This window comes from Cryptotermes secundus, unplaced genomic scaffold (assembly GCF_002891405.2).
Source record: "Cryptotermes secundus unplaced genomic scaffold, Csec_1.0 scaffold575, whole genome shotgun sequence".
Lineage (NCBI taxonomy): Eukaryota > Metazoa > Arthropoda > Insecta > Blattodea > Kalotermitidae > Cryptotermes > Cryptotermes secundus.
Genome location: NW_019731225.1, coordinates 22,085 through 35,657, shown reverse-complemented (window position 1 = coordinate 35,657; position 13,573 = coordinate 22,085). Strand labels below are relative to the sequence as shown.

At 47.5% G+C, this 13,573-nt stretch overlaps 1 protein-coding gene across 1 annotated transcript; it reads right to left on the bottom strand.

Annotated features, from left to right (window-relative positions):
• Nucleotides 1–386: 386 nt before the first annotated feature.
• Nucleotides 387–12,901, bottom strand: LOC111866563 (methyl farnesoate epoxidase). The gene is made up of 8 exons (XM_023855629.2): nucleotides 12,652–12,901; nucleotides 8,329–8,583; nucleotides 7,310–7,725; nucleotides 6,277–6,391; nucleotides 3,590–3,770; nucleotides 2,892–3,009; nucleotides 2,110–2,251; nucleotides 387–1,424 (listed from the first exon to the last, which is right to left on the bottom strand). The coding sequence occupies exons 1-8, from the start codon at nucleotides 12,884–12,886 to the stop codon at nucleotides 1,231–1,233; spliced, it is 1,656 nt and encodes a 551-aa protein (XP_023711397.1). The 5' UTR covers nucleotides 12,887–12,901; the 3' UTR covers nucleotides 387–1,230.
• Between the last annotated feature and the right edge of the window lie 672 nt (nucleotides 12,902–13,573).

Sequence of the window (13,573 nt, the reverse complement as noted above, 5' to 3'; positions counted from 1 at the left end):
CTCAAGAATTTCCCAGCATTTTATGGAACCCGAAGGTTCATCACCGTGTTCACAAGAGCCCTCCACTGGTCCCTATCCTGAGCCAGATCTATCCAATCCATACCATCCCATCCTATCTCTAAGATCCATTCTAATATTGTCCATCCACCTACGCCTTGGTCTTCCCTGTGGTCTCCTTCTTTCTGGCTTTCCCACCAATATCCTATAGGCATTCCTCGTCTCCCCCATTCGTGCTACGTGACCTGCCCACCTCATCCTCCTTGACTTGTCATTCTAATTATACTTGGAGAAGAGTACAAATTATGAAGCTCCTCATTATGCAGTTTTCTCCAACCTCCTGTCATTTCATCCCTCTTCGGTCCAAATATTCTCCTCAACACCCTGTTCTCAAACACCCTCAGTCTATGTTCCTACCTTAATGTCAGAGACCAAGTTTCACACCCATACAGAACCACAGGCAATTTTACATGGACATAACTTCCATTAATGTTTGTGAGGTTTGAGGCTTTGGTGGCGGTAAACGTGTGAAGATTGCCGTTTTGTAGGACGTCACGCCTTTCACCGACGTTTTGGTACCTTTGAGCTTCATGTTTCAGAAGCGTATAATTCCGAGATGTCCATTGCGCACAGATAAATTTGATGGGATTTCTAGAGCAATTTGATCCACTTCAAAAATTCAAGTGTGTATTTCATAACAGCAGACTTTGTCTATAACACCTTTCTGGGCATGCCATAGCTTCAATAGACACCTGTACCCTTCTCTGCAGTGTATATAAGAAGTGTTATAAGCGCGCGGCATATCACTGTCTTTACAAAATTCTGGGGTACCATAGCAACGAACTTCCGAGCATTAACACCGTGCATGAGCTTAAAATTTTGTAGTAGGTCACAAACGAGAGAACTGTCTTTTGTTTCCGTATATCGTATGGATCCTGTGAGTATTGATACTATTTTGATGTAGATGTGTGTAGTGTAGTGTACGAGGTAAAGGAAACGGTTTACAATTAACTATTTGTGCGTGTTATTCGTGAGAGATGGCGATGAAGGTCGGCTCCGACGCATCGTTCGGTAACACGTATAGGACCGGAAAGGAATACGGGAGAATGCAGAGGAAGCTTATATGGCGAACGAGGAGGTTCTCCCGTTGAATTTTCAACGGGTTTTACATTGGTAGGCCTGTTTTAGAGTTTGCTGCCGAAGTGAAATGTGGTTTCAGTACTGAACGCGAGATTAAGTCATGTGAGTGAGGCGAGGTTTCAGCATCACCGAGTAGGGCTGAGGGGAGAGTGTGAGTCCGGGTACCGGGGCTTCCCCGGGCAGCTCCTTGCTCGGAACAGGAAGTACATCGAAGTTTTGCAGCACTCCGGCGAAGAATATGAACAAACAGCTTCTGGCGAGCGCTTCGCCAAGACATCGCCTCCTGCCTGTGGACATAAACAGCAACACCGCAGTGGTTAGTGTTCATCCTGCAGGAAAGTGCCCTCAGAGACGTTTTACGTGATTTGCATCACTTCCTGCGGGTAGACGCTCACATTGAGACACTGTTCATCCTATCATCTTGAGTTGCTTGAACCATTGTTAAATAAACTCTGTTAAAGGTAAAGTCCCTGTGATTAATTAAACACAACGACATGAAGACGTATGGGGGAGTGGCGGTATAGCTCCACCATTCTTGACCTCGGCCGCTTTACTACTGGGCAAAGAACCCTATGTCCTCTTTGGAGAGGAGGTTGGGAGGGCTCCAGAGGCGGTGGGGACACTGTAGAGAAGAGAGAAATATTTATCTCTGCCGCGGATCGAACCCCGGCCGTCCAGCTCATAGCCCGTCGCTATACCGACTGAGCTCTCCTGTAAATAATTTAATTAGAATAAAATTAGGGCTCCTTGTATTGGCAATGCAGCCAATATCCAGTGCTGAAAAGTACAAATTTCTGGTTACAAGCTCTTTTAAATAAACAGTTGACGACAGAGAGACTATTGTCGGCAGGTCCAAATACCATCTGCAACCAGCGAGTGGAGCGATCTGTTGGCGCATTGTTTCACCATAATGTCTCGCGGTCTCACAGCGGTTCGTTGTTCAGAGAGGGTTAGGAGGTCTGGTCCACTTACCCAGGCCGAAAGGCAGAAGCCATTCGTCAACCACAAGTTCTCCTTTGTCGTTCAGATGTCGCTCCGGCCGAAACTGCTCGGGATCCTTCCAGTGCTGCCTGTCGTAGTGGACTGACCACAGACTCATGAGCACCGTTGTGTCCTGTGAGGGGAACAGGTGTCAGTCAGGGACTCGGCACACTCAGGGCACATCGCGTTACGGTGAAGCACAGTCTAAACTAAAGGGCTTTGACGATGATGTGTAACACTCAGAAGCATGGGTTTTTTTACTTTATCCAGTGTGTTGAACGACATTTAAAACAGAATATAGTAACGTTCTAATGATGACGTAACAATCTACGTCACTATCTGATGATGACGCAGTATCGAAGATGATTTAGACAGAGAATAGCAGGGTCCCTGTTGAGAAGTTAATCAAGTAATTATGTGCCTATCGCTGAATTGGGAGGTTCATTACCGTGTTCACAAGAACCTTGGTCCCTATCGTGAGCCAGATCAATCCATATCATCCCATCATATCCTTCTAAGATACATTTTAATATTATTCACCTACATCTTGTTCTGCCTTCTGACTTCACCAAAATTCTCTATGTATTTCTCTTCTCCCCATTCGTGCTACATGACCTGGCCACCTCATCCTCCTTGACTTGATCATTCTAATTATACTTGGAGAAGAGTACAAGTTATGAAGCTCCTCATTATGCATTTTTCAGTCTATTTATAACAACTAGGGTAATCCTGAAAGTACAGACGATGAAGGTGTGTAGTGCGTGCATCCTTGCCTTAGGAATGTTATATCCGTGAAGCGTAGTGTCCTTTGTTACGCGTCTTGGTCCTGCGACGGGCGTCACTTGGTACATCCTCTGCACCTCCGTCAGGACGGCCTCGACGTACGGCAACCTGCGTGACAAGTAGCCATGTGTTCTGAGATGCTAAGGATATCGTAACCGATCATAATTCTGCTCAAAATTCCATCTTGTCAGATTGGCGCCGTTAAACTGTTTCGGAGGAACTTACCTCCTCCATCTTCAGGATAGTAGGTGTAAGCTAAGGAAGCAGCAAGAAGAAAGCTGGTAACATGTTTCACTGTCCTTGTTGCTTGACTTACTCTTCGATCCTGATGATGGAGGCATTAATTTTTCCCGAAACATCAGTAACGTCTACCAGACTAAATGGCATTACATGCCAAAACACAGGATTAAAAGCCTGTCACCTCAATGAGAAGTTCCAGTGAGGTATATTCTTTATAACGGCGCTTTTATCAATGTTATGACGTGATTTACAAGAAGACTACCCCACACTGCAACCAGTCCAGAGGTGAAGCCCGAGGATGTGATACTGTGCTGCCTGTTCAGGGCTGTCCCACACCTCGGAGTGAGTATGTCTGTGAGACATGAACAGCATTTCTGATCATTCTTTGGATGCCCCCCCCCCTGCGTACAGTAGCACGTCACCTGGGACACGGGACCAAGAAGCGTACTTATTCCTATCGGCGAGCTGCGGCGGTCTTCCCCTCCCAACGACGGCGTCCAGCTCGGCCTGCACGCGACGCTGGACGTCAGGGTACAGCAGCATCATGATGAAGACAAAATCCAGCGTCGTGCTCGTGGTTTGGGCCCCCGCAATGAAAAAATCCATGCAGATCATGATCAGCTGATCCACTGTAACAGAAGCATATACAGAGCATGATCAGCTGATCCACTGTAACAGAAGCATATACAGATCATGGTCAGGTGATCCACTGTAACAGAAGCATACACAGATCATGATCAGCTGATTCACTCTAATATAAGCATATACAGAGCATGATCAGGTGATCCACTGTGACAGAAGCATATACAGAGCATGATCAGGTGATCCACTGTAACAGAAACATATACAGATCATGATCAGCTGATTCACTCTAATATAAGCATATACAAAGCATGATCAGGTGATCTACTCTTAACAGAAGCATATACAGAGCATGATCAGGTGATCCACTGTAACAGAAGCATATACAGATCCATGATCAGGTGATCTACTGTGACAGAAGCATATACAGATCATGATCAGCTGATTCACTCTAATATAAGCATATACAAAGCATGATCAGGTGATCTACTCTTAACAGAAGCATATACAGAGCATGATCAGGTGATCCACTGTAACAGAAGCATATACAGATCCATGATCAGGTGATCTACTGTGACAGAAGCATATACAGATCATGATCAGCTGATCTACTGTAACAGAAGCATATACAGATCCATTATCAGGTGATCTACTGTGACATAAGCATATACAGATCACGATTAGGTGATACACTGTGGCAGGGTCGAGGAAAACCACGGGAAAACTGTGTCGAGTTGGCCGGTCGCAGGGTGACTTATAGCCAGCAGTCAGGCGATTAAATGCACAAACCCTAACGTTATGGCTCAGAAGTCCAGTTCCTAGATCATGAAACAAACCGTCCCCTCCAATTTCAGGCCGACCGGCCGGTGAATGCTGTCTGGCAGTGACGGCCAACCGCGCGGCCGCTGGCACCGAGGCACTTGTGAACAGTAACTCTGAAGATTAATGTTCCCATGTAATATTTTCCTTTCGTTTGCTTTACTGAAGTTTGTTTACTCCTGTCCTTATTACGCTTCCGGGATCTTGTAAAGTCTGGTCTATGGAATAGCTCACCCTCACCCCCTCAACGGTAGTTTCCACAACCGGTCCTTTGTCACTCGCCCTGGCGTCACCAGTCGCAGTGTGGCCTCTCGCTGTTGCAAACCGCCACTTAAACCCTTGGTATTATCGGGTGGGAAGTTCTGTAAGACTTACTTGTGAGTTTTCATCATATTAGCTGTAAAAAATATTAAAGCTATCCGTGTAACAAGCCGTGGAGGCCCACAGGGTTGTGAGACGCCGAGGATGCCACATTTTCTAGACAATCGGCTCATAAGATGGCGGTGACGTCAGCCTTACGCGCTGGCCGCCCTTTACCCCCAGGAAGAGTCATAATACACATTTCTGTTAGAGGCTGAGTCGACCCCAGGGGCATAGTGCGGCTGGAAGGATTAGATCAATTGAAAAAATTCAATGAACTCATCGGGAGTCCAACCGGCGACCTTGTTAATAATACCTCAATATGGGTGGAACAGAATATGTTAAAACAAGAAGTTGTGGGAAGACGTAATCACCTACTTTACTTTGATATGACACGGACCGCATAGAAAACGACGTGTCCAACAATTCGTCTATTTTTGCATGTCTATTCGTTGCAGCGTGAACGTATTTACCGTGCCGTTACATAGGAACAGTAGGAGGGATACACGTACAGACACACAGACAGAAAGGAGAACTTTCATAAACCTACTTTTGTTTGTTAACGTACTTTCTTTATTTGGAACAAACGAAATCAGTCTTTTGCTTTCTCCATGCTGTCTGTGCGAGTCTGTGTATCCCCCCATCAGCTTTTGAATGTCTGAACTGTTCTTTATGAAACTTGGCATGTATATCATGGCAACCGATCTCGTGTCAATGGCGTAATTCATAAATCCTTCCCATCAGTCTGTCTGTATATGTATCCCTTTACCGCTGCTAGGCAACGGCTAGGTAAAAATGTTACCGCGGCAAGGAATACACACGCAACTATAAAGAATTATTTGACGCGTCGTTTTCTGTGCGGTTCGTGTCGCCTCGAAGGAAAGTAGGTGATTAGTTCTTGGCAGAACTTGTTTCAAAGTAGGGAAAGTAGGAAAATGGGGGAAGAGGTTTCGGTAAATGTTTTCGTTTGCTTGTAATTGTCCCCGTAGCAACAAAAAAAGTTGGCGACCCCTTTGTGTACGGACATAATCGCTGTTTATTTTTAAAATCTTACAGAGCACATAAATAGTCTGTAGGATTTGAGGCTCTGACACCGGTGGTTATGAAGATTTCTATCTTCTGGGATATAACGCCGTGTAGTCTGTTGAAAGTCAACTGACGTTTCGGAGGCACATATCGCCTCCATCTTCAGGCTTATTCGGTCCTGAAAATGGAGGCGATATGTTCCTCCGAAACGTCGGTTCAGTTTCACCAGACTATACGCCGATATATCCCAGAAGATATTATTACTCTTCACGTTTATACACTTTACGGGGAAAGTGTAGAGTTGTGACTGCGAACTGATGAGGTGTGAACGGCGGCGAGTATGCTGACCTGTAAATGAGGATGTTTCGACTGCTTTCCTGGTCTCCATTTCGTGAAGGAACGCGTCGATCAGGTCGTTTGTTTTGTCCGGACTGTACCCCTTCTGGTGCTCCAGGATGGATGCCTGCGAACATAAAGCGCAGTGGCCACAGGTGGGGACTGCCTCGCGTGTCACAAGCTTTGCTTGTAAGGATGTAGTCATTATGTCATTACGTGTTTCGGTCATTAAATGACAGCCATCAGGTGCAAATACATGTGAAATTATATAAAAGTAGAGAATTGCAGAGGAGATGGAGTTCGTATGAGCTAAGAGGCGGTGTTTATCTTGAATTGTATGAAGTTAAATATTAAAAGAAGCATTTGTCTGTAACTGCATGAGACATACTAAAACTGACATAAAGATGGTAGTACAGGCAGCTGTATGCAGCATAGATGTACAAACTAATCAATTGAAAGCATAAGGTAAAGGTATTCCTGTAACAGGCCGTGGAGGCCCATAGGGTTGTGAGACATTGAGGTTGTCAGCCTTACGCGCCGGCCGCCCTTTACCCCCAGGAAGATTCCTGGTACTCATTTCTGTTAGAGGCTGAGTGGACCCCAGGGCCATAGTGCTGCTAGAAGGATTAGGTCAATTGAAAAAATCCACCTCTTTGGGACTCGAACCCGCGACCTTCCGGCTTGTAGCATAGTGCCCCCTCCATGTCCAAACCAAATTTAAATAAATGTTTGCATGCTAATTTGAATATTTACTTATTTAACGTTCACTGAACAATGCTTTCTGTAACTCGGACTGCATAGCGTCAGTAGTGATGAGTAGTTTGATGAAATGGAAGGGATATGAAAGGAAACGGTACTGGTGTTCGTGCGTTATTTCACGGCGCTCTGAGTGTCTGGACTGCTTACCGTCGAACGGTTGGATGATGTATGAATTGGAAAGGATTCGAAAGGAAGCGTTTGTGATTGAACAGAGATACCATCCGGAAATATTCCTTGAGGAAGTGACGAAAGCCACGACAGTCGTGAGGTCAGGATGGTGCCTCACCATGAAGATGTCCTTGAGGTCTGAGTTCAGCCGTAGGATGAGGTTGTGCCCCGTTCGTTCGGGCGCCAGGAACCGCATCCAGGGGAACTGATTGAGGGTGCCCCCCGCCATGTCGAAGGCCTTGGCTCTGGCTTTGAGGACGTGTAAGAGGCGGTGCAGACGCGGGTCGTCCCGAGACGAGAAGCTGGCGCCGGTAGTGAGCACCCACAATACGTTGAGGACACTTGGGGCAAACGTGGGCCCCATGCTGACCGAACGGCCCGCTTGCGAGGACTCACCAAACAGACGCACCAACTCCTGAAGCTCGTCCATTATCATGTCTTCCATCAGCTCCTTCCCGAACCCTACCTGTCGCAAGTGGCGAACCGCGAAACTCCGCTGCTCGTGCCAGAACTTTCCGTCGGTAAAGGTGATGCCTGCAATTGAGACAGAGGCCTGACAGTCTTATGCATGTCGCTTGCCCAAACTCTGACGGTGGGTCATCTGTATTCAAATTTGTCTGCCGTATGGCCCTCCCAGGGAGGATCATACACATACAGTGTGTGGGGAAAATGCAGCGCTTTCTACGTACCACACAGGTGTCCCACGAGGAAAGGTCAGTATTCTGGAGGTCACAGTATCGGCCTTTCTAAGCAAGGAAGTGTATATGTACATGTGTCCTATTCCGAACGGTTTCCGAGATAGAGCTGTTACACTGTACAGACGAGCAGCACGCCATGTCCTCACACGAGCTGCAAAGTGCACTGATGTTGACGGTGGAATTTTCGTAGGTAAACTGTACCAACTTCGTCACTTGAACAATAAATACCGGTATTAGCTCTATCTCGGAAACCGTTCGGAACAGGACATGTATATATGCACATTTTTGCTTAGAATGAGGGCCGATACTGTGACCTCCCAGAACACTGACCTCTCCTCCTGCGGCCTGTGCTTTAAAGGGCTCAATGCTGAGGGCAATTCTTCATCAAGGGCTTTGTTGAGCTGTGAAACCACAAGGCAACCCAATTGTGTGTACTTACCTCTGCGCCCTCCCATCGCTCGCAGTCGGATGAAGAAGGTATCGGGCCGGCCGTCGAACTCCTCCCTAACAAACACCTGCTTCACCAGTTCGTGGCCGAACACTACGATGGTGAGGTCCGCCCCGAGTTTGAGCCCCAGAACGGGGGTGTCGTGTTCCCGGGCCAAGGCTGCTACGGCCTCGTGCATGTACTTCTTCTCGCGGCACTTCCGCTTCAGGTCCGAGAAGTTGCCCACCACAGGCAGCCATGACGGGCCTAAACAACAGCGTCAGTCTTCTCTGTACACTTTCCTTTTTTTAGTTTCTTGGGGTGGGGTGAGACTGAGTCCACTTCGTACGGCGGCCACTAACTGGCCTACTGTACCAGCCCCGGATGACAGATGATAAGTGTGGAGCAGTACGTAGAATGAAAATTGGCAGGGGAAACCGAAGTACTTGGAACAAAACCAGCCCTAGTGCCACTTTGTCCACCACAAATCCCACATGACTTGACCTGGGGTCGAACCCGGTGACTGATCGTCTTTGCTCTGGCACGGCCTGTTCACTCGATAAGGTTGAAGCTGACTGAGTGTGGAGGCCCGTGGGCTGCTGCTTAGTTGCGCGTAACGATATTTGCGGGGAAGAGAGCGACTCTGTTAGCGCCTCGGCAATTTCAAATTTCACCGACAAAACGCGCACACTCGGAGAGGCGCTAGAATTCAAGGTTGAAGGAAAGGGAAGAGGTCCATGTGATGGGGGGGGGGGCGATGGTTTGTGCAGGTACTGCAAGGTATCAGAAAGCGAGACGGTAAGGGGAGGAGGAGGAGGAAGGAATAAGGAGGACAAGGAAGAGGAGATGAAGATGACGAGGGAGGAGGAGGAAATAAGGAGGACAAGGAAGAGGAGACGAAGATGACGAAGGAGGAGGAGGAGGACAAGGAAGAGGAGATTAAGATGACGAGGGAGGAGGAGGAGAAGCTGAAGGAGGACAAGGAAGAGGAGACGAAGATGACGAAGGAGGAGGAGGAGGACAAGGAAGAGGAGATTAAGATGACGAGGGAGGAGGAGGAGAAGCTGAAGGAGGACAAGGAAGAGGAGACGAAGATGACGAAGGAGGAGGAGGAGGACAAGGAAGAGGAGATTAAGATGACGAGGGAGGAGGAGGAGAAGCTGAAGGAGGACAAGGAAGAGGAGACGAAGATGACGAAGGAGGAGGAGGAGGACAAGGAAGAGGAGATTAAGATGACGAGGGAGGAGGAGGAGAAGCTGAAGGAGGACAAGGAAGAGGAGACGAAGATGACGAAAGAGGAGAAGAAGAAGGGGAGGAAGAGGAGGACAAGGAAGAGGAGACGAAGATGACGAAGGAGGAGAAGGAGGAGGACAGGAGGAGGAGAAGTAAGATGACGAGGGAGGAGGAGGAGAAGCTGAAGGAGGACAAGGAAGAGGAGACGAAGATGACGAAAGAGGAGGAGAAGAAGAAGGGGAGGAAGAGGAGGACAAGAATAAGAAGATGAACGAACGAATGACTTCCGGTGCTGTATTGCGCGTCCAGCCGCAGTCCCACGCGCTCGCCAGTGCCGCTCGTGTCCCAGTGTCCCGCTGTTAACGCAATGAAAGCGCAAGCGGGGACACACCGCGTAGCTACGTCAACAGCCGACGGAGACTGCGCTCTGCTCGCCTCACGGGGGTACACTTACGTAACCATAACGGGACATTGCGATACCTCACATAAATTGGGCATTTTCAGTTTTGTTTCGGTTAAGTCGGGATAGCAACTGGCTACGGGCCGGACGACCGACGGGTCGTAGTTCGAGTCCCGGTAGGGTCAAGAATTGTCTCTTTTCCGCGTCATCCAAGCGGGCTCTGAGGTCCACCCAACCGCCTATCCAATGGGTACCGAGGACTGTTTCCTGGGGGAGCCTTCCAACTAGTGCCGAGGTCAAGTAAATGTGGTTCTATACATCCATTCCCCCATACGCCTTTATACCGTAGTGCTTGATTAGTTAAGTACCTGTACAACTGTACTTTTCTTACCTTTAAGGGAACAAGTTTTCGGAAGCTCAGATAAAAGTATAAATCCCACTTTGTTGGGTCCACTACATGTGGATCTCGATCCCAGGCCAGGGGCAGGTATTGTCTACATCAAATGGACCAACAGGAGTAGATTCCGTTCTTTTGTCTGATGACGGAAGCAGAGCCAGCTACCGAAACGTTGAACTTCCTTAACCAAATCCGATGCTTGTGACACCACCTCAATGAAACGCATTGTTCACGAACCAATGGGAAAGAAGAGGAGTGTACGCAAGGTTTTGGTGGGAACGAAAGAAACAACGAAGAAGAACTGGACGTAGATGGAATGATAATATTAAAATTTACCTTAGAGAAAGGTTGGGGGCGTGAACTTCATTTACCTTGCTCAGGATATGGACCAGTGGAGGGCCCTCGTGAGCACGGCAATGCACCTTCAGGTTCCGCAAAAAAAGCTGAGAATTTCTGTAGTTGCGTAGCAAATGTTACTTTCTGAAGAAGGACTCAGCTCAGTGAATTAGTTTGTTGCTTGGTTAGTTAGCTAGTGACGTCAGTGGAAACAACAACGATAGCTTTCTGCAAGGGAAATCCCTTGTTCCGTTAAACCTGTAGTCCCTCAAAGCCCACATGTCACTATATGTACCACCTGCTTTAGCGTCCGAAAGCCAAACGGTAAGTGTCTTCACTCACAGTGGGAAGGATGCAGGCGCTTGTCACAGCCAGGGTGCCACCATGCTGACGGTTTCATGGATTTTCTCAGTCCCTCCAGACAAATATACGGGTTACAGGTTGAACTGCCGAGGCAAGCGTTCAGACCGGCTCTGGGGCCCACCCACCCCCATATCCAATGGTAACCGGGGGTAAAGTGGCCGGAACGTTAAACTAACTACTCACCGTCGTCCATTGCCGAAATGAATACATGGAGTTATACCTTCCACTTCGCACATGCCTTTGTGGCCTGTTGCTTAATTAATTAAGCACAGAGAACTTAACGTTTATCTTTTGCTTTCCGAGCAAATTCCGGGATAGCACAGCCGTTTCCTTTCAAATTCTTTCAATTCATCATTCATCTCATTGTAATATTCAGCTGTGTACGGTGTAACAGCAAAGCAACCCCTTAAAGTAGAAACAGCCCAGAGAACTCCGCATTCTGCCCACGGAGTGCAGCTGGTCCTCACAGTAAACTGCGGCTGTGTCCTTAACCGGTTGGGCTTTCTTCTTAGTTTACTCCCCGAAATTCGAAAAAAATGAAATGACGCTTTGAGATCACCTTGCTCTGTGTTCCCAATTTTGTTTTCTGTACTGTCCGTATCGTATCAAAGGATCGTAGGCCATTGGTTCTTCTAAGAACTTCGTATTACTTTGTAGGGTCACTCACTCATGGATCTGAGCCTTTCTTGAGAAGCAGCCAGTTGTGCAGCTACTCAGGAACTTGCCAGCATTTTATGGAACCCGAAGGTTCATTACCGTGTTCGCAAGAGTCCTTCACTACTCCCTATCCTGTGCCAGATCAGTTCAATCCATACCATCCCATCTTATCTCTCTAAGATCCATTTTAATATTGCCCACCCACCTACGTCTTGGTCTTCCCAGTGGTCGCTTTCCTTCTGGATTTCCCACCAATATCCTATATGCATTCCTCTTCGCCATCATTCGTGCTACATGCCCTGCCCACCTCACCCTCCTTGACTTGATCATTCTAATTATACTTGGAGAAGAGTACAAGTTATGAAGCTCCTCATTATGCAGTTTTCTCCAACCTCCTGTAACTTCATCTCTCTTCGGTCCAAATATTCTCCTCAGCACCCTGTTCTCAAACACCCTCAGTCTATGTTCCTCCCTTAATGTCACAGACCCAGTTTCACACCCATACAGAACCACGGGCAAAATTATGGTTTTGTGCATTCTAATTTTTCTGTTTTTAGAGAGCAGATGGGAAGACGAAAGCCTCTGGACTGAACGGTAGGAAGCATTACCCGAGTTCAGTCTCCTCTTTGTAGGATGTTTAACGATAATTTCAGTATGGAGACTATGTAGCGTCGGATGGTATGATGAAGAATGAATTGTAAAGGATTTGAAAGGAAGCAGCCTTGGCGTAATTCAGGTAATGTCCCAGCATTTGACTGGAGGGGCTGAGAAAAACCTCAGGCAGGGTAGGTGGTGTTGCAGCCGATACTTCAACCGACCTCCCCCCTAATACAAGTCTTGTTCTTAACCGGCTCGTCCTTGAAACGGGGACCCAGAGAGTTTCCTGTGAGGTACGAAATGATACAAATTTCACAGTGCAGTGGTGTACGGCAAAGAAGGGTTAACTTACCTGGCGGGAAGTTCTTCGGTCTCCTGAACTTCTGCAGGAAGAATGCAGCGGACAGAAGCAGCAGGATTGTCGCAAGCACCAGGGACAGCATTGTGAGAGGCTGTTGGAATGAGGCTCGCCACGTTGGTATTATAACCTCACGGCTAACGGGACTTTGTTCCCAGAGGGGCGGTTCCAGAGAAAGCGGAGGGTCAAAGTGAATCTTCCGCCACGCTTCTTTTCTTTTGCAGTTCATAGGGACTTTCTTAAAAATCGAAGTAACTGAACTGGCGGATTCTGACGTTCACAAGATTGCAGACCGACGTAACACAAAGGTCAGCAATCCGGGAATCTCGATAAGAGATCTGCGGTTCTCACAGTGGTGCCTAGTGGGAGAAAGTTTCGAAGGAATTTGCTGCCGCCATGTTCAGGAGAGATAAGCACGTAAATTAGTCACCCAACAGAGGTTCATATGTGTGATTTCAGGTTCTCACGGCCATTACAATGAAGATATGCTGCCGTACAGCCTGGTAGGTAGGAAGCAACGTTTCGAAGAAAGCTGCTGCCTCCATCTTCAGGATAGAAGATTAAGCCTGGTTTGTATAAAATGGTACGGATATTGGTAAGATGAGAATAAGGACGGGGCCCTAAGCAAACCAATTCCCATCAGTTATGCCCTTAAGAAACGGCCCTTTAAGGGCCATAACCATCATCATTGTACATATATACGTATATGTCTACGGTCAGGTTCAGTGGTTTCCGTTGTGGCGACAGTGTTCCTTCCTATATTGACCTGAGAACATGATCCTGAGGCCTGGTTGCAGTCTCGCCTGGGATGACGGATCCTAACTGGAGTCTTTCGTGGTTTTCTTTAGTCTCTCCAGGTATACTATAGGCCTATAATATCGATACTGTCCGAATCCCAGTAACTTATTAAGCAGAG